The sequence below is a fragment of the Nelumbo lutea genome, chromosome 1 (genome assembly GCF_056320005.1).
Source record: "Nelumbo lutea isolate HS-2025 chromosome 1, American lotus-T2T, whole genome shotgun sequence".
In the NCBI taxonomy this organism is placed as follows: domain Eukaryota; kingdom Viridiplantae; phylum Streptophyta; class Magnoliopsida; order Proteales; family Nelumbonaceae; genus Nelumbo; species Nelumbo lutea.
The window spans coordinates 185,469,149-185,496,031 of NC_142684.1; the positions used below are offsets into that span (position 1 = coordinate 185,469,149).

Below are 26,883 nucleotides of genomic sequence, written 5' to 3' on the forward strand. Positions count from 1 at the left end.
GACTCTAGAGCCTCTGATCACATGACTAGGACTCCAGGTGTGTTCTCTTCTCTTTCTGAAACCTCCACATCACAAACTGTTACACTCGCCAATGGGTCCTCATCTCCCATCTATGGTGTTGGTAATGTTGGCATGGCTTCTCTGTCCTTATCAACTGTTTTATATGTACCTAAGTTTCCATTCAATCTTATGTCTGTTAGTAAAATAACCAAAGCTCTTAACTGTTTTGTTACCTTCTTTCCTTCCACTTGTGTTTTTCAAGATCTCACGACAAGGAAGAAGATTGATGGGGGGCATGAAGCTGGTGGATTGTATTATCTTGACGGTGGTGGATCTTACTCCTCTACAATGGCATTGCCGACTGGGACATCCATCTCTCAAGGCTCTCAAGATATTGGTTCCGTCTTTGAGTCATTTGTCAGTTTTGCAATGTGAGTCATGTCAGTTTGGGAAACATCGTCGTGTGTCCTTCAGTCCAAGAGTTGAGACCCGTACGTTGAGTCCTTTTTCTTTGGTTCATTCAGATGTTTGGGGTCCAATCAAAATAGTCTTATAATGGGTACAAGTATTTTTGTCTCCTTTATTGATGATTGTTCAAGAATGACATGGATTTACTTAATGAAAGAAAGAAGATAATTAATTTCCATTTTTCAAAAAGTCCATGCTGAAACACGCACACAATTTGGTGTTCCAATCAAAGTTCTCCGTTCAGATAATGGTCGTGAATACTTTCTTACTTCATTTCAACAGTATTTAGAACAGCATGGCATTATTCATCAGACCTCATGTGCATTCACTCCTCAACAAAATGGGGTAGCTGAACGGAAGAACCGTCAGCTTCTTGAAACTGCTCGGTCTATTCTTCATCACATGAATGTTCCTAAACGGTTTTGGAGTGATGTTGTACTCACTGCATGTTTTCTCATTAATCGAATGCCCTCTTTCATTCTTCATGGTCGGTCCCCCTTCTCTATCTTGTTTCCCACTTTATCTCCGTTTCCATTGACTCCGCGTGTCTTTGGTTGTATGTGCTTTTCCACAATCTGAGTCCTGGAATAGACAAGCTAGATGCACGCTCAATTAAATGTCTTCCTTGGCTACTCTCGAACTCAAAAAGGGTACAAGTGTTATAATCCCATTACCCGGAAGTGTTATGTCTGCCTTGATGTCACCTTTTTTGAGTATGCCCCCTTCTTCTCAAGACCTGAAGCACCTTCGTATCCACCCTTACTTCCTCTTCCTCTTCCTGTCAATGATCCAGTTCCAGATGTTGTTGTTGGAGTAGACTCATTACCTCATCCAGTGCAGATCACCAACGAACGAGCACCGATCCGGCAAGTGTATACACGTCGAACGACACCGGCCCCTCCTCCAGCTTCTTCCTCATCCGCGAATCCTCTCATGGCTCCTATTGCTGAACCTTCAGACCTTGACCTACCCATTGCCTTACGGAAAGGTAAACGTAGTTCTACCCTCCATCCCACTTCTAATTTTGTTTCATTATCTCGTCTTTCTACCTCACATCGCCAGTTTGTTTCACTTTTGTCCTATATTTCCATACCTAATAATGACCAAGAAGCTCTTAGTTCACCTGGATGGCGGCAGGCAATGGAGGAGGAACTTTCTGCTCTTCAACATACTCAAACGTGGGAACTTACTACTCTCCCACCTGGTAAGAATATTGTGGGCTGTAAATGGGTGTATACTGTGAAATACTTGCTAGATGGTAGTGTGGAGCATTTGAAGGCCAGACTTGTTGCTAAAAGTTACTCGCAGTTGTAAGGAGTGGACTACACGGAGACATTCTCTCCAGTGGCTAAGATTGGCTCTGTTCGTGTACTAATTTCCCTGACAGTTATGTATGATTGGCCTCTGTTTCAGCTTGACATAAAAAATGTCTGCCTCCATGGTGATCTGGTGGAGGAGATATATATGGAGCAACCACCTGGGTTTGTTGCTCAAGGGGAGGATGGTAAGGTGTGCAAACTGAAGAGGCAATTTATGGGTTGAAACAATCGCCACGTGCTTGGTTCGGGAAGTTCAGCGAAGTGGTGAAGAGTATTGGAATGAAGCAATGTCAGGTTGATCACTCGGTGTTCAGCTATGACCCAGAAGCTAGGAAGATCTTATTAGTGGTCTATGTGGATGATATTGTCATTACTGGCAGTGATAAATTGGGGATTGGCAAAATAAAGGTATTTCTGCAAAATCATTTTCAAACAAAAGACCTTGGAACATTAAAGTATTTCTTGGGAATAGAAGTTGCCAGGTCAAAACAAGGTGTAAATCCGTGCCAAGGAAAATATGTTCTTGATCTATTGGAAGAAACAGGACTGTTAGGTGCAAAACCAGCTGAGACCCCTATGGAACCAAATGTTAAGTTGAGCAGTAAGTGTGGTGAGCCAATTCATGCAGAACCCTCGTATACCTCACTGGGATGCAGTTCTTAGAATTGTAAGATATCTGAAAGGAGCTCCAGGCCGTGGACTATTGTATAAACCAAGAGGAAAACTTGAAGTAGTTGAGTATACAGATGCAGACTGGGCAGGCTCAGTGAACGACAGAAGATCTACTACAGGCTATTGCACATTTCTTGGAGGAAATCTTGTGACGTGGAAGAGTAAAAAGCAGACTATAGTAGCCAGAAGCAGTGCTCAAGTCGAGTATAGGGCCATGGCACACACTACCTGTGAATTAGTGTGGTTGAGGAATCTCCTACAAGAAATTGGGTTTCACATGGATAAACCCATGAGATTGTACTGTGACAATCAAGCTGCACTCCATATCTCTTGCTGGAGAGAGAAACACAGAACATGTGAACTCGAATGATCAGTGGGCAGATTTGTTTACAAAAGCTCTAAGCTCAGGGAAAGTGAACTATCTATGTAACAAGCTTGGATTATATGACATATACTCTCCAGCTTGAGAGGGAGTGTTAAAGTGAGCCGAATAGGGGTAGTTTAGGCATCTTATGTTTGTTAAGTGGTTTGCTTATGTGGCAATTTTATTAGAGACACTCTGCCCCACACTTAAGTAAGGGCAGTTTAGTCTTTGTAAAGGTCAGTAGAATCTAATAACTATTAAGGGGGTCAACTGAATGGTATGACCATCAGATTTTGATAGACCCTTCTTTTCTTCTCTTCTTCTTCTCTTCTTCTTCTCTTCTTCCTTCTCTTCCTGGTTCGGATTACTGTAGCAGCATTCAAAACAACTTACTTGTACTAGTATATGTAGCAGGGCATTTTTGTCCTTTTACCTAAAGTTATATTGAGAATATAAATAATACTGCCTTGGGCGGCAGTAAGTGATTTTAGCCCATCATTCTTTTGCTCCTCTCTTCTTCTCTCTTCTCCTTCTTTCTTCTCTTCTCTTCTCTTCTTCTCTTCTTCTCTTTTCTTCCTCTTCGATTTCTGGTTTTATTTTTGTACCCAGAAGTTCGGCTAACAGCAGGTTCAAGTTGGTATCAGAGCAGGTTTAGGTCTGCTCCTCTTCTCATGTAGGCTCATCCCAGCCGGCTACATGAGAGTTTAATAGGGCTGGAGTTCTAGTTCTGTTCGTGGCCTGATTCTTGGAGATTGGTGGAGTTCGAAGCCTTGACCAGGATGCCTATGTTCTTGGAGTTTGCCCAGCAGTCAGGAAGAATCAGAGAAAATTTCTGAGGTGAGATTTAGGGTTTAAATCTCAGTTTGGAGGTGCCGCCCAGAAATTTCTGGGTTGTTTTATTTCCTCTTAACCCTTCAAAGAACTGTTACTGAAGGGTGTTCTTTTCTGAAATCTCTGAGAGGTGCGGCTACCTCTTTGAAGTTTACTGGATTGATTAGGGTTCTGAAGTTTCTCCTTCTGAAACCTTTGAAAGGTGCGGCAGTTTTGGGGAGTGTACTGGACTGATTAGGGATTCTGTTTTCTCTGAGCAGTGTACTCATCTTTTCTGAAGTTTTTTCTGGACTCAACAGTTGTTATTCCTCTATTCTATCTGTTTTTGTCTCAGAAGGAAAGCCGTGGTTCCAGCATGGAGTTCTTTGGGGGTGAACAGAAACCTACTAGAGAGGATGCTGAAAGGGCTGTTAGTATGACTGATAACAACCCTTTCCAGGTTACCACAATCAGATTTGATGGTTCTAACTATTTGGAGTGGTCTCAATCTGCCATGATGGCAATTGGAGGAAGAGGAAAGTTAGGGTATGTGACTAGAGATACTAAGGAACCAGCCAAGGATGACTATTCCCATTCCAAATGGGTTCAATTATCTTGTGATGGCATAGCTGTGCAATTCGATGCAGCCCCATATTAGCAGAAATTATCTTTGGGCAAAGACTGCCAAGGATATTTGGGACAATGTGAAAGAAACTTACTCCCAGCCACTTGATGTGGCTAGGGCCTTTGAGTTGAAAATGGATGTTAACAATCGGAAACAGGGGGAGCAATTATCAAAAAAAAAAAAAATCTGAAACAGGGGGAGAAACCCGTATCAATTTATTACTCCACTCTGAAATCCCTATGGCATGAGATAGATCACCTTGAAATAATCGAGTGGGAGAATAATAAAGATGCAGCAACCTATAACAAGTTGGTTGAAAGGAATAGAGTTTTTGAATTTCTTGCGGGTCTGAATTCTGATTTGACATTGTTAGACAGCAGCTTTTCACTAGAGAAAATGTTACCTTGTCTCAAGCCTACTCTCTGTACATAGTAAAGAGAGTAGAAGGAAGGTTATGCTCAGACGGAAGTGGCATTAGCAGCTGCAAGACACAAGTATCGTGGTCAGAGGGAGAAAGAGATGAAGAATGAAGGAAAGAATGGTGTATTCTGTGAGTATTGCAAGAAACCTAGGCACACAAAAGACACTTGTTGGAAGCTTCACCCGAATCTTGCGCCGGAAAGACTCAATAATAAGAAAGTGAATGCAAATGCTGTTGTTACTTCTGATGGTTCTTCTCTTCAGGGGCCTCGATCCACTTCTTTAGAGGCCATTGCTGCATTCGGGGCAGCATTGACTCAGTTGGAGAATGAAGCCGAGCTTGCAGGATCATCTCAGTCTGTCTCTACTACTACTCCACCTCCTTCCTCCACATCAGCATTTGCCCACTCAGGTACAAGAGCCACTGCTTTTCATGCCACTACTCCAGGTAACACTAACCCTACTTGGATTATTGACTCTAGTGAATCAGATCATATGACAAGTTTGTCTTCATTATTTTCTTCTTACAACTTGTCTTCAGGTAGGGATAAAGTATCCATAACTGATGGATCCCTTGTTCCCATTTCTAGCAAGGGAAACATTAGAATCTCCGAAGCCATTACTTTATCCTCAACTTTGCATGTACCCAAGCTTAGCGCTAATCTACTATCAATCAGTAGCCTTACAAAAAGCCAAAATTGCTCAGTAACATTTTTTCCTGACCATTGTATTTTCCAAGATCTGGTGACAAGGAAGGTGATTGGGACTGGACATGAGATGAATGGAATCTACCTACTCGAGCACCCCCTGGAAGTGATAAAGGAGTTGCAAAGTCTTTTGTTTCTCAGTCTATGAGTCAGACTAAGCTTTGACATAGTCGTTTAGGTCATTTGTCTTTTGGATCTTTGAAAAACTTGTTTCCTACTTTGTTTAAGTCAGTTCAGATGTCCTTTTTGAAGTGTGAAAGCTATTAACTTGCAAAACATTGTAAATCTTCATATTTTTTGAGTAATAAAAGAAGCAATTCTCCTTTTGAAATTGTGCATACTGATGTATAGGGGCCATACCATATTTCTACTATGGGGGGGTTACAAGTATTTCTTATGTTGATGATTACTCCCACTTCTCTTGGGTTTATCTTATGCATTCACAAGATGAGGTTCCAACCTTAACCTGTGCCTTCCATCAAATGGTTCTCACTCAATTTGAAGTTAGAATCAAAATTTTCAGATCTAATAATGCCAAAGAGTATTTCACTAAGCATCTGAATTCATATTTTCTTGAAAATGGGGTTGTTCATCAGAGTATTTGTCCTCAAACACCTCAGCAAAATGGGGTTGCCGATAGGAAAAATTGGCATATCTTGGAAGTTGCAAGAAGTATTATGCTGAATTCTCATGTTCCCATTCGTTTTGGGGGGGATGCTATTAATACAGCTGTCTACCTCATCAACAGAATCCCTTATCGTGTTCTAGATATGAAAACTCCTTTTTCATTGTTGTATCCTGAGAAAGATTTGTACTCCATCCCTCTTAGAGTTTTTGGGTGCACTTGTTTTGTTCAAATCCTTGGTCCCCATCGTTCTAAGTTTGTTCCTAAAGCTGCTAAATGTATATTCCTTGGCTATGCACAAAATCAAAAGGGATATTGCTGCTACAATCCTAGTTCTGGTTCTCGTTTTGTATCCATGGATGTTACCTTTTTTTTAGGATGTCCCCTATTACTCAGGTGTTTCTTCTCAAGGGGAGAAACATGAGAAGGATCGTCCTTGTCTTGGAGTTCCTCTATCTATCCCTATTCTTGAAGGAGAGTTGTGTTATGAAGGTATGTGTCGGAGGTGTGGGGAGTTGAGAGTTAACCACAGGAGGTGGAGGCAAGTTGATTTCGGTGCTCACAACCAATCCAGGCCAGTTCCTCTCTCCTTTGCAGTTCCAGATTCAAGTACTTCTCCCTCCTTGCCTGTTGATGCATTACCCTCATCTTCTTATACTCTACCCCCTCCAGATGATCTTGACCTTCTCATTGTTGTCCGCAAGGGAAAGCGTCGATGCACTTCATCCACTGCTCATTGCATATCTCAGTTTATCACATATGATCATCTTTCACCATCCTATAGGTCCTTCTTGGCATCTATCTCTGCCATACCTATTCCTAGATCTCCACAGGAAGCTCTTGCAGTACCTGAGTGGAAGAATGCAATGGAAGAAGAGATGGGTGCTCTCATTAAAAATACTTGGGAGCTAATTGACAAGCCAGAAGGAAAAAAACTAGTTGGGTGCAGATGGGTCTTCACTGTGACCCATTTGGGCGGCAGTAAGTGATTTTAGCCCATCATTCTTTTGCTCCTCTCTTCTTCTCTCTTCTCCTTCCTTCTTCTCTTCTCTTCTTCTCTTCTTCTCTTTTCTTCCTCTTCGATTTCTGGCTTTATTTTTGTACCCAGATGTTCTGCTAACAGCAGTAATTTCAAGTGTTTTCAAGTAATTATTTTTCTCACCTTCAAAATCTGATCCTTTTTCTGCCTTCCAATTCTTGACCCTTTCCTTAACAGCTCCCAACTTCTTCGCAAGGATAAAAGAGCTAGTACCATCCACCCAGAGATCATTCCACACTGATTTCAATAGAGATAAAAAACCATCTTCTTCAAACCAAGAGTTCTCAAATTTGAAAGGAGTCTTTACCTTTTCCCTATTCCCACAAACAAGCTGAATTGGAGAATGATCTAAAACTGGCCTAGGGAAGGCCAGTTGTTTAAAATCTGGGTAGATTTCCTCCCAATTTAAGGAAACGAAAAAAATCTGTCCAGCTGTTTAAAATCTAGGAAGTTTACTATGGTAAGATTAATACTTTGGAAAAGTTGCAAAAGAAGAAACCTCTTGGGTGTTTATCCCCTAATTGGTGTGTTCTTTCTTCTTTGTAATGCTCAGAATGAGGACTGCTACCATCTACTAATATGTTGTTCCTTTGCTGCAGCTTGATGGAATTGGCTCTTTCTGTTGTTTGGATGTAGGTGGAACTTGCCGTCTGATGTTAGTTTGTTGTTTAATCTGTCTACCTTTGGGTGGCACACAAAGAGAGGGGGAATCATGTGGAAATGCACCAGAGCATCTCCTTTCTGGATTGTTCGGGAAGAAAGGAATGCCAGAATCTTCTTAGGAAAGGAAAGAAGCTTTTCTGAACTTAAGGGTTGTATTTTGACAAGGCAACTCAATGGCTGAAAACCTTGAATCTTTTTGACAATTACTCTTTTGATGATCTTTGGAGGAGTACGTTAGCATAGACATCTACCAGGAAGAATAGCATTTTGCAAGGTTCAAAATTTTGATACAATACGCCCTGTACCGGGGTATCATGTCGTACCGGTGGCTTAACGATGTGCCCCTACAGGGGTCGTATTGGGGTCTGACCTGGTTCAGAGGGGTATAGGTTCAGGGGGTTAACCAGCCTTAAACCCCTCTGAACCAGTTTCAAAAAAAAAAAAAAAAAAAAGAGAGAGAGCAAGCTTCTTTAAACCTTGGCATTATGGTAGAGTGGATCCCACCTCAGGAGGATGTTATTAAGCTGAACTTCGATGGGAGTAGACAGGATAATCAAGGACCTTTGGACATAAGAGGGGTTCTGATAAATAAGGACAGCAAGATCATTTTCTTATTTTCAGGCCTGAAGGGAATAGGGGACTCTAAAAGGGCTGACATACTAGCTGATGTACAAGGCATCCACCTTGCAAACCAGCTACGGTAGAGCATTTACAAATAGGAAGGTTACTCTTAAGCAGCTGTGGGGTGGCTGGCTGTTGAACCCAGGTTCAGTAGTTTGGGGCTAACAGACCTCAAAAAAGTAAGGAAAATCAAGGCACCCAAAGCCCAAAAACAGAAGTCCCCCAAACACCCCAAAAAGAAAACAAAAAGAAGCGAGAACTCATGTCTTGAAAGAACCTCTTGGAAAAACAGGCTGAGCCCGAGCACCACCACAAAACTGTCCAAGGAAAACAAACCTCTCCCTTTCACCTGCAACATTACCAAACAACTCCATTCTTCATCACCGAGATCTAATGCCTCTCCTTCATCTTCCTTCCATATCTCACCCCCTTCCCCAACTGCTTTCCTCTCGTTATTTTCCTGTCATCTTTTTTGTTCAAATTATTCAATTGCCTTCCTCACCACCGCTTCTCCCCCCAAAAAGAAAAGGTCAAGAGATTTCCCAACTGCCACCTATCTATCTACTAGTTGATCAATGCCCCTTCTTCCCTTCTCAAACCTATTACCTAAGGGATTCCTTCAGCTTTATTCCCCTCTACCTCCCTCTCCCCCTCTTTTCTTTCCTCTCCAGCCTCATCCTGAACTTTGGCTTCCAACAGATTTTTTGACGTTTCTTTTCTCTCATCCTCCCCCCCCCCTCTATCAGCAATCTTCTCCTTCATATCCTTCTTCCATCATCTCTCTCTTCCTCCAAATTCCTTCCAGAAGACTTTATCCTGTTCCTTTTGTCTCTCACCCCGTGGATGCTTTGTCGTTTTGAATACTTGAATTGATGCCCTGAGCTTTCCTGCCTGAATCAACTTCTAAACAGCTTGCATCTCTTCTGTCTTTCAAACAGTTCGGAACTTTAGATTTGGCTTTAGCTCCCTTCCTCTTGTAGATTCTCTTAAATCTACAGCAAAGACCATCCCCAACCAGTCCTTCCCTGCGACAATGAAAAATCTTGGTAACATGAACAAGCTGCCCATTACTGGATCCTCTTGTTTTTTTCAACTCCAAAGCATTGGGGTCTCGGAATTAGACAGCATCAAAACGCCTTTAACTCTCCTCCTTCCTAAATCCATCCCCAACTTTCCTATAAAGACCGATGTTCTCAAGCCTTCTTCTTTGCACTCCTTAGAATTCGCATCACTTGTAACACCCCCCCCCAATTCCTGGTTCAGATCCCCACTACTAGAATCACAGGAGACTCTGAGGCGATGAAACTCACATCCTTTCTTGGATTTCCTTCCCTATCAAAATTTTTTTCCATTTCAACTCTTTCCAACATTCCACCATCTTCCTTTACCCCATCTGATATTCTGCAAACATCTTTCTCAGCGTGTATAGTTATGTCCTTGGTAATAGCTCTTTCTTGTGATCTGAAGAATGAACCCATCTCTTCTTTCCTTGTGCCTTCAGGTTTGGGTGGAACCTGGGCTTGAGAAGGGTTGTTAGGGACACAGATCTCGGATGTACTTTAAATTTGTTAATCATTCTTGAAAATGTATTCTTGGATCCCACTAAGGAAGACATAAGAATTTGGACCATGTCCTCCTCTGGTACCTTCACTTGTGCCTCTTTCTTTGAAATGTTATCTTAACCTCCTGCTTCTAGTGGTCTGTCCTTCCCTGTTAAAGAGGTCTAGAGCAAGCCCATTCCTCCTCGGGTTGGTAGTTTTTGTTTGGCGACATTCATGGAAATAATTAACACAAGTCACCTGCTTCAAGGAAAGGGAAACCAACATAAAAGGGGCAACAGAGAGAAACATAGCCCATTTGGGAGGAGAGCAGTGCAAGTATTTTCAAAGATTGAGATTCATACAGAAGAAGACTTGACAGGAAAAAAATATTGGTTAAAGTGGCTCATTGGGTCAAGTCTCTGCATACTTTCAACTGAACCAACTCATATTCTGTTGAGGGCATCTTGAGAGGATGGAATATAGTTGCAACTTCTACATCAGCAAAAACTACAATACAGCCTACCAAACCAAAACCAAATATAGGTAAACTTTGTGGTTACAGCTTAGGAAATCCTGGAAGGTCAGGCATTGGCAGTCTATAGTGATAGTAATGATGAAGCTATGGCATTATACTCCGTATCTATATGCCAAAGCAACTCGATGACGACCGAACAACTAATACTGCAACAGGACTGAAGTTAGGAAATCACTAAACCACAAAGAATTCAGTGGAAGGAAATTCCTGAATAGTAGTTGGATAGAATTGTCAGAATTGTTAGAAGTAGTTAACAGGGGCAGTATTGTCTTTTTCATGTTATTCTTTCTCTCTTATATCTGCTGTAATTTTCCTAAGGGTATTGTAGTCATTTCAGCCTTAGTAGCATGTTAAGATAACCTGGGTCGACAGTAAGGGGAGGGTGAACGGATTTCTCCTTTCTAGTCTTCCCTCTTTTCTTCTCTTTCCCTTCCTTTCTCTTCCTATCTTCTTCTCTTTCTTTCTTCTATCCTTTTCTTCACTTTTTCTTACTTTATTAAAGTTGGAAAATGGTATAAGAGCCTTGAGGTCGACAGCACCGTTCACGTCCAAACTTTTTGTGCCCTATGAATAGAGAATATTTTCTATTCTTTGTTGGAAAGGAAAAAGGCTTGAGAGGACTGATCGCCCACTTGGAAAAGAGGCTTTAATGCCTCAAATTGCAGTGTTGTGTGAGTTGGTGGTGCTTTTCTAAAATCCCTCTATTCGGCAGTTCGAAGAGGGCAGCTTTGTGATGTTTCAAGTTGTGAGGTAGAGGCTCCTCAATGTGTGGTGATTTTGTAGTGGTTTGTGTTGTAGTGACACCATGTGGTTTGTATGCAATCCTTCCAAAATGTTTCTAAAGTAGAGGGCTGATGATTCTTGGTGTTTTTCCTAAAGAAAAAGGTATGTTACAGTAGTTGCATACCAACTGTTTGACAATTTGCCTAGGTGACAAATCAGTGATCTCTCACTCATAGCTTCATCAAATGGTAGCACTAAACCTACAGTAGTTGTGCAATTAATTTCATGACTTCTCAATTAACTACGGTGAAACTCAATGGTACTAATTATATCCCATGGGCCAAGTCGATTGAGGTATCTCTATTGCAAGAGGCAAGTTGAAGTACATCAAGGAGGGTCCATTGAAAAGTGAATTAGAAGGGTACGATGAATAGGTACAAGAGAATGCCCAAATTATGACATCACTTTGGAATAGTATGGAGAATCACATTAGTGTAAACCTTATGTTTCTAGACGTGGCCAAGGAGATTTAGGACCATGCCAAGCAATTGTACTCTAGACAAGACAATGTCACAAGAATTTGCCAACATATTTGTCAAGGCGAGGCTCGCTTTGCCCAGTTGCCTAGCAATTTTGTATAGTGCCTTATAAAATACTTTTATATTGTTACTTTTTGGGGATTATAATTATAAAATTGACATTATTAAACAAAAGTATTCATTTTTTTGTTTATAAACTAATTTCTTTTTATTATTTTCTTATTTATTAGGGTTTAATCGACACAAACATTGCTAACTGCGGTATTGAACCCTCAAAGACTTCAGAATTTGAACCAATAAGTAAGGGAAAAACTTAAAGTTTTGTCTAATCAGCACATTTCTTCCTCTACATCTGACCTCTTGGTTCTGACCTTAGTTTACGCTCGGTTTTTTATGTTCATAAGTTTCCCTTTAGTCTCTTGCCTGTAAGTAAGCTTACTCAAACCCGTCATTGTTCAATAACATTTTATCCTTCATATTGTGTCTTTCAAGATTTCAAGACGGGGAAGAAGATTGGTGGCGGTCGTGAAGTTGGAGGATTGTACTACTTGGATGATCATGGACCTCAGAAGGCTCTTCATTCCTCTCTTACACCACATAAGTGTCGTCTTGGTCATCCTTCTCTGTGTGTTTTGAAAAAGCAAATCCCAACCTTGGAATCTATAACTCAGTTAGATTAGTCATGTCAGTTGAGTAAACATCATAGAGTGCCTTTTGTTCCTAGAGATGACAAGAGAGTCCTGAGTCATTTTGCTTTAGTCCACTCAAATGTTTGGGATCCTAGTCGTGTGTCATCTTATAATGGATTCAAATATTTTGTAACATTTATTGATAACTATTCAAGAATGACATGGATTTACTTAATGAAAGATCGTTTTTTTTTTATAAATGTACTTAATGAAAGACTGTTCTCTATGTTTCTATCTTTTCATGTTGAGATAAGAAATCAGTTTGGTGTATGCATTAAAAGTGTTTCATTGAAATAATGCCAAGGAATACTTTCATAATAATTTTCAGTCTTATTTCAACTCTCATGGTATTATACATCAGTCCTCATGTTCACACACTCCTCAGCAAAATGGTGTGCCTGAGAGAAAAAATCGCCATGTGATTGAAACTGCTCGGGCCTTGTTGATTCAAATGTCAATTCCTAAAATCTATTGGAGTGACATAGTTCTCACCTCTTGTTTTCTAAAAACTGTATGCCTTCTTCAATCCTAGATGGCGAGTCACCTTTCTCTATCTTGTTTCTTTCCACCTCACCTATTCTCTCTTCCTCCTCGTGCGTTTGGTTGTGTGTGTTTTGTTCACAAATTGGGTTCAGACCATGATAAACTTGACTCCATAACCATTAGATGTGTTTTTCTTGGTTACTCTCGTACTCAAAAAGGTTACAAATGTTATGATCTTGTTTTACAGAAAGCTTTTAATGCTCCAGATGTTACCTTCTTTGAGAGTTTACCCTATTTCTCTGGACATGAACCTTCTCCTCCTATTCCTCTTCCCTCTGAATCTTGTGATGTCTTTATTCCCTTGCCTACTATGGAAGAGCCTATTCGACCATCTATTCACAAAGTGTAATCTAAACGTGATAGACAACCAAAATTGTCGCCAATAGTTGATCCAGCTCCAGCTTCTAACATTCCACCAGAGTCTTTGTCGCTGACAAATCCACCATCCTCAGATCTTGATCTTCCTATTGCCCTTCGCAAAGGTAAGCGTTCTTGCACAAATCACCCCCTTTCTCGGTATGTCTCCTTTGCTCACTTGTCTCCTTCACATCAACGTTTCATTTCCCTTCTATTCTTTGTTTCTCTACCATGTTCTCTACAGAAAGCCCTCTCATCTCCTAACTGGAAGAAGGCGATGGATGAAGAATTTCATGCTCTTCAGTCCAATAATACTTGGGATCTCACTTCCTTACCAACTAGGAAGCAAGTTGTTGGTTGCCGATGGGTATATATAGTTAAACACTACCAAGATGGCAGTATTGAGCGGTTCAAAGCTCGACTTGTTGCAAAGGGGTATCCTCAAACCTATGGTATGGACTATTCAGAAACCTTCTCTCCTGTGGCTAAATATATATATATCAATAACAACATTTCATTACTTAATCACAAAAGTAATTATAGAGAGGAAGATAAACTTTATTATCTTCCAAAAGGAGATTAACACTCCCAAGAACAAAAAGGAAAAATTACACTTGTGCCCAAAACATTGACTCCCTCTCGACTCCTTGCTTAGCTAACCCATCCGCAAAGGAGTTAGCTGATCTATTCACTCTCCTGTGGCTAAAATAGGTTTTGTACGAGTGCTCATTTCTTTAGCTACCCACTTTGATTGGCCCCTATTTTAGCTTGATGTCAAAAATGTGTTTTCTCCATGGTGATCTTCAAAATGAGGTATATATGGAGCAACCTCCTGGGTATGTTGCTCAGGGAGAGTCAGGAAAGGTGTGTCGATTGAAGAAGGCTATCTATGGGCTGAAGCAATTACCATGGGCATGGTTCACTTGTTTTATTAGTGTGGTGCAAGATTTTGGCTTGAAACAATGCAATTTGATCACTCTGTGATTAGTAGAGACTCATCATCTGGGAAGATCATTCTAGCAGTGTATGTTGATGATATCATTCTCATTGGCAATGATACACGTGGAATTGATGAGTTGAAACAGTTCCTACAGCAGCAACACTTTCAAATTAAAGATCTAGGAACCATGAAGTACTTTCTTGGAATTGAGGTAGTTCGATCAAAGTGGGGAATCTCTCTATTCCAAAGAAAGTATGTTCTAGATATGTTGGATGAAACTAGGTTGTTTGGATCCAAGCCAGTTGAAACTCCAGTGGATCCCAATGTGAGGATGACTGATAGTCAAGGAGAGCCATTAGAAGACCCTACAAGATATCGGAGACTAGTAGGCAAGTTGACCTATCTTACCATCACTAGGCTTGACATCTCCTTTAGTGTTGGAGTCCTTAGTCAATTCATGCAAAATCCAACAACTACTCATTGGGATGGTGTTATGAGGGTGCTCCTGGTCAAGGGCTTTTGTATAAGAAAGGGGGAGATATGTCTCTGGTAGGGTACTCAGATGCAGATTGGGCAAGGTCTCCAATGGACAGGAAATTTACTACAGGTTATTGTACTTTCTTGTGCGGAAATCTCATTACTTGGAAGAGCATGAAGCAGAACGTAGTTGCTAGGAGTAGTGTTGAAGCTGAATGTAGGGCAATGGCCCATGCTACCTATGAGCTAGCCTTTTTTTTTATCAATAACAGTGGATTTTATTAATAGTTTGAAAAACCAGAATTACAAGGAAATGAGCTAAAGAATCTTAACTCCCAAATACCCTATAAACCCCAAATCATGGAACAATTACAAAACAGCCCAAAACATAGAATTTCTGTTCACCCCTTGCCTAGCTAGACCATCTATCAGTGCATTAGCACTTCTCACCATCCATGTACAACGAATTTCCATATCCTTGGTGAGCCACTTGAATGTCCTCTTTTCACTGTTGTATTTCCAAAGCATAGAATTGTCCTCTTTTAGCCAATTCACTACAATTTCATAATCACCTTCTATGATCAACTTTTTAATGTTCATTTCCTTGGCCCTTTATAACCCTTCAAGATCTCCTAGGATCTCAGCCCTCAAGGAATCTCCCACCCAAATTGGGCCGGAATACATAACTAACAGGTTCCCTTTTTCATCTCTTATCACTCCCCCCCCCTCCGGAGGGCCCTAGATTACCCGTGTTGCTGCCATCAAAATTCAGTTTGGTAATCCCATGAGGTGGAGGTGTCTAGCAGGAATTTGAAGTCTTCTTGATTGAGCCAAACTCTGCAATCTCCTTCCACTTTCTAATCATCTCATCAACTGAGAACACGGCAAACAATTCCAAGGTTTTTAACCAGTGAATCACCCTAATGTGGATAGTCTCCAAGATTGCTTCCAAGCTTCTTCCTTATTTGAAAATACCCTTGAATTTCTCTCCTCCCAAATAGTCCAACACACTGCAGCCCTACCACATCTCTACATGATCTTGGCCCTTTTGGTTGACCAATTAGGCATGGAAGTAAATAAACTTTACATTCGAAGGGGGAGTCCACCTAACCCATGGATAGAACAAGAGTCTGGTTGAAGCATCATCTTCAGGAGATGAATATCACAATTTGTCAACCCATTAAATTGTTTTCTGACAACCAAGCCGCAATACATATTGCCTCTAATCCAGTGTTTCATGAAAGGACTAAACACATTGAAGTTGATTGCCATTTTGTGAGAGAGAAAGTCACAAGTGGAGAGGTTGTTACTTCCTATGTTAAATATGAAGACCAAGCTGTTGATATTTTTACTAAAAGTGTGGGTCACTCAAGGATGGACTATATTTGTAACAAGCTGGAACTTTATGATATATATGCTCCAGCTTGAGAGGGAATGTCAGACTTGTTAGAGGTAGTTAACAGGGGCAGTATTGTCTTTTTCATGTTATTCTTTCTCTCTTATATCTGCTGTAATTTTCCTAAGGGTATTGTAGTCATTTCAGCCTTAGTAGAATGTTAATACAACCTGGGTTGACAGTAAGGGGAGGGTGAACAGATTTCTCCTTTCTATTTTTCCCTTTTTTCTTCTCCTTTTCTTCTCTTTCCCTTCCTTTCTCTTCCTATCTTCTTCTCTTTCTTTCTTCTATCCTTTCCTTCACTTTTTCTTACTTTATTAAAGTTGGAACAGAAATAAACATGAAACCCCAAGACCATGACAGTACAGACATGTAGTGAGAGAAGATGGCTAGTAAGAGAATTAAGTTGAAACCAGATGGACACATTACACATAGGTTGGCTAATAGCACAAAAGATGCTTTAACCAAGCAAGAGGAAAACATAAATTGACCAGATTGTGGGTGACTACTGGGAATATCATCGTAGAAATGTACATAATACCACATGGATAATGATGACTGAGGTAGCGTAGCCCTAGACAAGCCTTAGTACAATTTACATAATTTTATTAGCTATCAATAAAATGTGAATAACTCCCAAGGTTGAAGACGAAGATGAGTTGGTAGGTTGGTGGACACGTGGGGGGAGGATAATGGGTAGTGCAAGTGACTTGCAAGGGAAAACTAAAATAGAAATTAGTCAGTTGGTAGGGGTAAACCAAACAACAAGTCGGCCTTTAAAGGAAGCTAATTCAAATTTTTTGAATTAAGTAAAAATAAAGCGAGCAAATTATCCTATGCTGACAAGGCAAAGAAACTAAGTGAACTAAGTCTTGTACACCGAAATGCGAGATCTGCACCGGCTGGGGTTATGGGTGATTCAACCATTAAGCCGGGGTACACTCTTAAAGACCCACGTGATAACTTAAAAGCTCACGAGGGTCGAAGCAAGGCGAGGAAAGTAAGGTCGACAACAGACAAACCTTACGGCCTATCTTCGTCTAGAAAGGCGAGGATCAATGGGGACGAATTGCAGCAGCGGAAAACAGACAAACAAATTGATCTACAGTGGGTTCCCCGCCAAGATCAAGCTGACCCTAGATATGCAAGAGAGAGAATCGAAGAAAGAGAGGAGATGGACAAAGGATGGATGGACTGTAGAGTGAATGAATAAGACTCTAACGATAGCTCAGATGATGGTACCAGCATTGGAAGTGTGAATGATGACGGTGGTTATAACGATGGTGATATGGAAGTGTTAGGCATTGCAAGTCTATTTCAGGGGGACATAGAGGAGAAATGGAGGATCAGTCCAGATGACCAAAAAGGTTTGACAGGTGAAGGAATTAGTCCTGAGACACGTAAAGTAGGTGGGGCTGAAGACACTCGCAGAAATAACCTGTCCCCAAGGCTGCAGACTGCGCAAGGCGCAAATGCAAGGGTAAACCAAGAGAAACTGAAGCAGAACAGGAATACACCAACAAGGGGTAAACCACGGGGAGAGAGGAAAGATTGCCAGGTTGTCCAAGGGACAAAACTGCTTTCCAACCAACTAAGAAAGACAGATAGTAACCAAGTCTCGGAACAAGAAAGGGAGTCTGATAACATTAGCCCAAGTCCACTTCCAACCCTTCAGTCAAACTCAGGTAACCAAGTGAATTCATTTTTTGTTACTGATGCATGTTCTGTATCCTATGTTCCAGATTCCGATCCCATCCCAAGTCCAGCAGCCCTAGCATGTGAAGCCAACCAAGTTGGTGGTTGCTCTAAGCTAAAGGAGAGGGTGATGAAGGATAGTGGGGAGGTGTTGGGAATCATTGAAAAAATACTCAGTAAAGTTGAACAAAATGTGATGTGGAGGAAAGATATAAATGAGATAAGAGGGGAGGGATCAAATGAGGGGAGAGAAGGGAATGAGAGGAGATATAGATTGGACGAGTTGGTGAGGAAAGTGGCGGAGGTATCTAATAGAGAGAATTTGATAGCAGAATTTGTGGGGAAGCTAGGGTGTAGAATGAAAAACTTGAATGTCTTGAAAGGTGGCCTACAAAAGGAGGAGATCAAAATAAAGAAAAGAAAACTGAGTGAAGTTGAGAGACTGAAAAGGGATGTGGAAGGTGACAAGAAGTTCAGGGTAAAAGGAGATAGAAGGAAAGGGGGGAAGTAGTGGTTAGGTGAAGAAGGGAACTAAGGAAGAAGTGATTATGAAAATACTTGGTTAGAATGTGAGGGGTATAGGAAGTGCAAGGAAAAGAGCAACAATTAAAGAAGTGATCAAGAGGTTTGACCCAGACATTGTACTAATACAGGAGTCCAAAAGAATTGAGTTTGACAATAGATGGGCAAAGAGTGTTTGGAGTGCCAGGGGGGTTAGTTGGGTGGCTGCTCCCTCATGGGGAGCTTCAGGGTGGATAGTGACAATGTGGAAGAGGGATGTGGTTGAAGGATTGGAGGAATTGATTGGAAAATACTCAGTCTCCCTAAAGTTTAAGCAGCAAGAGGATGGTTATGTGTGGGTGCTAACAAATGTTTATGGACCAAACGATTACACACAGAGAGAGAGAGAGAGAGAGAGAAATTGTAGGAGGAACTGGCTGATGTCAAAGGTCTATGGGATGGGCTTTGGTGCGTGGGAGGGGACTTTAATGTGATTAGGTTCATAGAGGAAACTAATAATACTAATCAGAGGGTGACAACTAGTATAAGGAAGTTTAATCGGTTTGTGGATGCCTTTGAAATCAAAGAGATACCTTTAGCCTACAAGACATTCACTTGGTCCAATCTCCACTTGAGTCCCATCTGATCTAAGCTGGATAGGTTTATATTCTCTTTAGAGTAGGAATAAAACTAAGGGAACTTAGCCTCTAGAGCTCTTCCTAGATTGACCTTTGACCATTGGCCCATAGCAATCTGCAAGGAGGAGTGGAGGACATGCCCCTTTTAGGTTTGAAAATATGTGGTTACTTCATCCTGGGTTTACTAAGAGAGTATGGGAGTGATGGAATGAGTGTAACCCATTAGTGGAATGGGAAGGTATGAGATTCCACAAGAAACTCCAATTTTTAAAAGTAAAGATCAGGGAGTGGAATCAATTGGAGTTTGGTAGGTTAGAAGAAAGAAAGAGAACTTTGATGGACCAAATTGAGCTCCTTGACATGAAAGAATGGGAGAATTTGAAGAGGCAGACAAGGAACAAAGAAGGGGTTTGAGAAGACAACAAGAGGATTGCCTACATAAGGAGGAAATAAATTGAAGGCAAAAATCTTGGTGCAAATGGCTGCAAGAGGAAAATAGAAATACCAAGTTTTTTCATTCTATGGCAAATGGGAGGAGAAGGAGGAACTTTATATCCAAACTAGAAGTTGATGGAGTTGCTCTGACACAATAGGATGAGATAGCAAGGGCCTTTGTAGAACACTTTAAGTCCATCTTAAGAAGGCCTTTAAGTGGGGGGTGTGGCTAGAAGGACTGGACTGACCGAATGTAGGGGCAGAAAATAGGCAAAGGTTGGAAAGAAGGTTTGAGCTGGAAGAGATTAAGGAGGTTGTGTTTTCTATGGACAGAATAAAAGCTCCAGGTCCGGATGGTTTTACGATGGCTTTTTACCAAGATTGCTGGGATATTTTGGAAAGTGACCTTTTTACCAAGATTGATGGTTTTACGATGGCTTTTTACCAAGATTGAGGAATTTCACAGTAGAGGAGTTGTTAACCTTGGAGTGAATTCCACCTTCTTAGCTTTGGTCCCAAAAAAGAAAGATGCATCCCATCCAAAGGATTTCAGGCCAATCAGTTTGATAAATAACTTGTATAAGATATTAGCAAAGGTGTTGTCTTTGAGATTGAAGGAAGTACTGCTAGTAATCATTGCACCAAATCAAGGAGCTTTTGTCAGTGGAAGACAAATTACCAATCAAATTCTAATTGCCAATGAGAGTGTAGAGAACTTCGTAAAGGATAGAAAGAAGGGAGTGGTATATAAGTTGCACCTGGAAAAGGCTTATGACTTGGTGGACTGGTCTTTCTTGAAGAAAGTTATGACCAATTTAGGGTAAGATGGTGCAAGTGGATTTCTTTCTATCCATTAGGGGCATAAGACAAGGGGACCCTCTCTCTCCATTCTTGTTCACATTGATTGCTGATGTTTTGGGGAGATTGATTCAAAGAGCGAATTCTAGGGTCCTTTTAAGAGGATGGGGATTTGGAAGGGAGGAGACCCCCCTTACCCACTTACAGTTTGCAGATGACACGATTCTGTTCTGTGAAGGAGGAAATCTGAGGTGGATCAGGAACATGAAATTGGTGATACAACTCTTTGAACAAATGTCCAACCTAAAGGTGGATTTTGAGAAAAGTTGTGTAGTTTGTGTGAATATGGAGGGAGAGGTCAGGGAGTGTGCAGAATTATTGGGATGTGAAGTTTTAGGTTGGCCCTTGAATTATTTAGGATTGCCATTGGGTGATAAACCAAAGAAAGAGAGTTTCTGGAATCCGGTGGTGGAAAGATTTGAAAGGAGACTTGTCTCTTGGAAAAAGAATTACCTTTCCCTTGGAGGGAGGATTACACTGATTAGGGCTACTCTAGCCAATTTACCCATTTATTTCTTGTCAGTGTTCAAAATCCCAGCAAAAGTGTCTAATAGATTGGAAAAGATGATGAAAGACTTTCTTTGGGAACCAGGAGCGGAGAAGAGGGACCATAGGGTGAGCTGGGAGGTGGTGACTAGGAGCAAAAACCTAGGTGGAGTGGGGCTTGAGAATATGAGGAAAAGGAATATGGCCCTTCTAGGGAAATGGTTATGGAGGTTCCCTTTAGAGAAGGAGAAATTATGGGCTAAAGTAGTGGTAAGCTTCCATGGGTTGGAGCAAAATAAATGGGATGATGGAATTTGAGCTAGGACAACAAACGCATCACCTTGGAAAGCCATTCATGACTTGTTACCAATTTTCTCCTCTCTTATCATGTATGATTTGAATTCAGGTAACTCTATAAATTTCTGGGAACAAACCTGGGTGGGGAATGCCCCTCTAAATGACCAATTTCCTTCCTTGTATGCCCTGCCTAATTTAAAAAATGAGCCAATTTCTTCTTTCATTACCCATTCCTCTTCCAATTCTAGGTTCGGGTGGAATTTGGGTTTGAGGAGGCTGTGAGAGATTCAGACATTGATAGTATTTTGAGTCTCCTTGGACTTCTTGATAGTGTTTTTTTAGACCCTTTAAGGTGGACTCTAGAATTTGGACCCCCACCCCCACTGGCTCATTCTCTTATGCCTCTTTCTTCAAAGTGTTAGCCCAGTCTACCAGTCTTGTAGCCCTCCCTTTCTTGTTAAAGAAGTTTGGTGCAGACCAATTCCTCCTAGGGTTGGTAGTTTTTGCTAGGAAACTTTTCTGGAATGAATCAACACTGGTGATCTATTCCAAAAGAACAAACCCAAGACATGTTTATCCCCTCACAAGTGTGTTCTTTGTAAAGTTGATGAAGAGACTGGTTTTCACCTATTGGTGTCATGCCAGTCTGCAAAGTCTATTTGGGAGTGAGTTTTCTCCCTCTTTGGGTGTACTTGGAACCATCCATCAAACTTGCAAAGTCTTTTTTCCTCTTCTTTCTTCAGGTGGCATCTGAAAAGGGGTAGGACCATGTGGAGATGCCTGAGGGCTGCAATATGTTGGTCTTTATGGGAAGAAAGAAACTCCAGCATCTTCTCTGAAGTAGAGAGAAGTGTTGAAGAGCTAAGAGAAATGATCCATATAAGGGTTCTACAGTGGCTGAATTTTTAGAGTTGTTCACAAATTACACAGCAGATGACATGTTGAGGAAGTGAGGTGAGATTGCTAGTTGCACCCAGACCAAAACAGGAATGAGTTTGTCTTGGACCGCTCCACCAGCTGGTTTCTTAAAACTAAACTTTGATGGGAGTAGTAAAGGGAATCCTAGACACTCGAAGATTGGGGGTGTATTTAGGGATGAGAATGGTATTGTTTCAGCCTTGTTCTCAAGCCCAATTGGAGTGGGTGATTCTCTCAAAGCCGAGATCTATGCAGTTATGAAAGGAGTTCAGAGAGCTAAGGAGATGAATATAAGAAAACTTATAATTGAAGGGGATTCGGAGGTGTTGGTAGGGTGGCTGAATAAAGACAGCAATGGGTTATGGAATTACAGCAATGAGAGGAGGAAATATAGGTGGCTGGTTCAAGAGATGGAAGTCAAGATCAGTTGGGTGAAAAGATCAGCTAACTCTTTTGCTGATGGGTTAGCTAAACAAGGGGTGGAGAGGGATTTTATGCTTTGGGCTCAGTTGTAACTCTTTTCCTTTCTTGGGGGCTCAAGCCTCAGCTAGAAGATAAGAAAGTTTATATCTCCCTTTGTAATTATTTTTCTGATTAATTAATGAAATGTGTTATTGATCAAAAAAATCAATAAAATGTGAATATTACTGATCAAAAAGAAAAGAAAGGAGAGAAAAGGTGTATTTGTCCAGTTTAGGATAGTAACGGAATAAGAACCTATTGAAGCCAACAATAGGCAGTCCACTGAAAACTCTTCTACAAATAGAGACTGATGAAAACCTATAGGTATGAATTACAATTCCCATCAAAGATTTTCCCTTGGAAATCAGGTTGCTGAAATTCGAACTATATAAATTCATCTGTTGTTCTGAAAGATGAGTCAATCTCTTACTCTCAGACTTTTGTTCATCAAGAAAGAGGTGACATTGACAATGGAACTCTTTAACTTGTTATTCAATACACTAAGTTACTAACCTCAGCAAGAGTCTTGCGGTGCTTGGAGTCTTGGACAGAAACCTCCTTCTTGAAATTGTTCAGTCTAGCATCAACCTTCAACCCAAAATGGATAAGGAAAGCGTCAGTTAACAATCTGGATAATCTTATAGAGGTTATTGGATGAATTCCTAATAAAATACCTGCTGTCTCAGATCAACCAACTCCCTGCAAGAATCTTTGAACAGGGATAAGAGAGTATCTACTTCTGGAAATAGAGGAGCAGAGAGCCCCTGAGCTGATTTTGCTGCATCAGATGGAGCTCGCAGATGCCCATTGGGTAAAACATCACTTCCTCCAGCACTGCTATGGACATCTGATGAATCATTTTGATCTTCTTGAAACAAGGGAAGGAGTTCATTTACCAGGTTCCCAAACAATGCATCAAAAGAGAAATCACCCTAAAAGGAAAGGAACTTGTAAGTTCATTTCAGTTCCATAATATCAATAATCAATCCAAATGGACCATTAGATATAGGAAAGTCATTAGACAATCCTGAAAAACCTTCATTTTTCAGCACAAGTTCCTAACATCTAACCCATCCAATTGTGCCTTCAACGTATCTTCTGCAATACAGCAATCTCTAGGCATATTTTGGACAGTTTAGACACTAGAAACTGGCCAAAATGACAGCCCTCGTCACCATCCTGGCATCACCCTTAGCAGCATTGAAATAATCTAATTACTAATAAAAAACAACGTTACAAATCTTTGAATGGGATGAACTGTTTTTAATGTTTTACTTTTACCTTAAAGTCTTCTATATCCAAAATAAGTGGAAGTTGGCTAATAGATGAAGTCTTTGAAACTCTACCTCCCTTGGTTCCATCCCTGTCCTCTTTCATCTGATACAAAGAAGAATAAATCAAGATTCCAAGCAATACAGCATTCAATTAAATGTGCAACAACAGGACAGATATTTGGTTAAGCAGAAACGCATTCAAAAAAATATGAATCTAGAACAAAGCAAAATTCCATAAGGGTCGATTGTTTTCCCTGATGCCTCTAACTGCTCAAAAATTGTCAATGTTGTAAGAGATTGATCATGTAATGTGGCGTCAGCAAAAGGTTGACAAACAAATCACGAAAGCATCCAAATTTGCACTCAAACTTGCCTCAAGATTAATATCTAACGACGAGATTCAGCAGGCTTGACTTACAAGATAAATTATTAATCCCTACATTCTCAACGAATGGCCTAGCACAACTAACAGGCCCAATAATACTTCTCAAAAGGGGGCATTCGTAGCATCATGGTATAATTCCGGGATCGGCTTATATTGCTTTGCTTGATTTCAAACTGAGCAATTTCATCATTTGAACTCTAAAAATAGTAAAATAACCACTTCAAGATACGTATTCTCCAAATTGCGGGCAGTGCTCTCTCTCTAGTTAGTAATTAAACAATAAATAAGCCCCAATCATCAATGTCACTGCTGGTTGAAGCTAAGTTGCAGGACTTATAGTAAGTTACAGTTCAAATTACAAATCAACACAGAAAGACATTGAAATTTAAACATTTTACTTTATCGTGTACCAGGGAAAATTGCTAAGAGAAAACAGCAAAATGCATTCAATTCATACCCATTGAAAACAATTTGCAGAAAAAATCAACAAGTCTATCCCCTAACTTAATTGTTAGAAATCAAGGAGTTCTCAGTCTGATCTAATGCAACCAAAATCAGCGAGATGTAAAATTCGTTACCTCTTCGTTGGGCCGGTTGAACGAGAAGGACTGAAGACCTGATTATCTCTTCGTTTGTGTCTTTTCTCTCTTTTTCAACCTTTGCTTCTTCGTTCGTTGTGGCAATCGATCGATCGAAATCGAACAATGAAGACAGAGAAGACTAGACAGTTTTAGGGTGTATACCTGAAAGCATTACATTACTTTCTAAAAAAAATATATAAAGTATTTTATTACCTTCCAGAAATATGTCAGTGTTGAGATCACATCTCCGCCCCACAACGCTTACAACACATATCATCTTCCGATGATATCATTCCCAGACGTTGATGCTTTAGACGTCAAATCCGGCTTAGATTTTGACACGTCGAATCATGAACATACTACTCACACTTGGATAATCTGCGATTCAACAGCCAAAATTCCCACCAAGCAATACGTAAGGAGTAAGGAGGCTGTCGACGGTCCGAAGTCCGACATCCAACCCGCATGCAAACCGATTGGATCGGATTTTCTGTTTTAAGTATCGGATCGGAATTGGATTTTATGATCTTGGCTTGGCCATTCAATTTAATAATTACCCATTAAAATGAAAATGCACATTTTAGAGGTGTTGTGAAAAGAAATGTAGATTTTCATTCAATTTAATAATTGCATCTTAGGCTGTGTTTGGTTGCAGTGCAATTGAAAAAATGCAAATTTTCATTTAAGTTTATTTTGGATTTTATTTTATTCTACATCATGTCTTAATTTACAAAATAAGCTAAATTTTGAAACAAAAATAAATCAAAATTTACATTTAAGTCATTTGCATTGCCATGGTTTTCCCTCTACGCATATAAAAAAATGATATATAATACCATAACAATTTGTATTAAGAAATATACACATTATATCATATATCAATTATTTATAGTACAAAAACAATGTAGTTGATGTAATGAATCATTTTAAGTCAACAATATAATGTCCATGTAAAAAAAAAATAATGTTTTATGTAATCCAATTTTTTGAACGTCGTCAAAATATCTATACAATTATTAATAAAAAAAAAGAGTAAATATTAATGAAATATGTTTACCTTAAAATGAACATCCATTCAAAATCTTATTAAAAAATAATATAAAATTATCAAACAATAAAGAAATTAAAATTTCAAGAAAACAATTATAGAATGAAATATATAATATGCATGTACATCATTTGCAAGCATAGAATGAAATACGTAACATGGAAAGTAGCATTCAATATAAAAAAAAAAATGAAAAATGAATAGTAGCATAAAATAAATATAAATTGCACGGTAAAATAAATGTACAACAAGAAGATAAAGCATTATTTTGGAAATTAACCTAGTGGCTGAAACGCTTTTGCCACTGAAACACGAGTTAGTGGTTCAACAATTCACGTCGGTGTTTAAATAACATAGTATATTATGTTTATGTATATTTTTTTATTACTCTTGGTGTTTATTTTACTCAATTTGAAGAATGGAGATTGCATCTTATAGGAATTTTATTTAGACATCTGCATTATATCAAGAGGACAACGAAGAATTCCTTAGAGATCCTCAAGCCGAGGGGTAGATCACCATAGACAATTAGACAAACAAATTAAAACTAAACCTCATGGATACAACAGGACGAACAATGAAAACATTACATGCTAACGAGTGTTGGAAGGCAATCCCTAAACCCAATAAGCCATTACAGACGAGAGCAATCATCAACAATATTCCTTAATCTCTATAGGGGTCCACTACATTCTTTAAGCAAACAATGACAAGCTTTGAATCACCTTCCAAAATGATCAAACAATTTTTGAAGTTGTGGCAATGTTGATAGCTTCCCACGCGCTAGATTAATAATTGAAAAATCCAATACCATAAGCTTTAAGGTTAATAATCTTGCCACGATGGTCACGAGCAATGCATGCAATGGCACAAAGACCATCCAGGTCACATGATGCATCAAAGTTGATTTTGATATAACCCTCTCTAGGGTAGTTATAGATAATTGATTTCCAAATTTTACAGTTTTTAACACCCTATTCATCAATGGTACCCAAATTAATTTCCTCCCTCATAGCTTTTGGCTTTCATAGTAAGAATAAGAGGGTTGGTAGTCCTATTATTGAAAATATTGTCGCTTTTGCCTTTCCAAATGAATCATAGTAATATAGCAAATTTTTCTTTGACCAAACAGTCCCCACTTACAACCTTAACATTCATAAGCTCATCCCACCATCTTCAGGAAGTCATATCATTTCCATTAAGCCCACTAAGGTTGAATCCCATTAACTACC

The 26,883-nt window shown here is 39.9% G+C and overlaps 1 protein-coding gene across 4 annotated transcripts in view; it reads right to left on the reverse strand.

Annotated features, from left to right (window-relative positions):
- LOC148879787 (exocyst complex component SEC10b-like) overlaps nucleotides 1-24,832 on the reverse strand; it is an 84,658-nt gene extending 59,826 nt beyond the window's left edge. For 2 of the 4 annotated variants that reach the window (XM_088961457.1, XM_088961458.1), the window contains exons 1-4: nucleotides 24,601-24,832; nucleotides 23,645-23,740; nucleotides 23,038-23,295; nucleotides 22,877-22,951 (exon numbers count right to left, since the gene is read on the reverse strand). In XM_088961457.1, the coding sequence (XP_088817583.1) occupies nucleotides 22,877-22,951; nucleotides 23,038-23,295; nucleotides 23,645-23,740 (429 nt within the window). In that variant the 5' untranslated portion in view covers nucleotides 24,601-24,832. The remainder of the gene's footprint in view (nucleotides 1-22,876; nucleotides 22,952-23,037; nucleotides 23,296-23,644; nucleotides 23,741-24,600) is intronic. The other 2 variants (XM_088961459.1, XM_088961460.1) reach the window with 1 other exon arrangement.
- Between the last annotated feature and the right edge of the window lie 2,051 nt (nucleotides 24,833-26,883).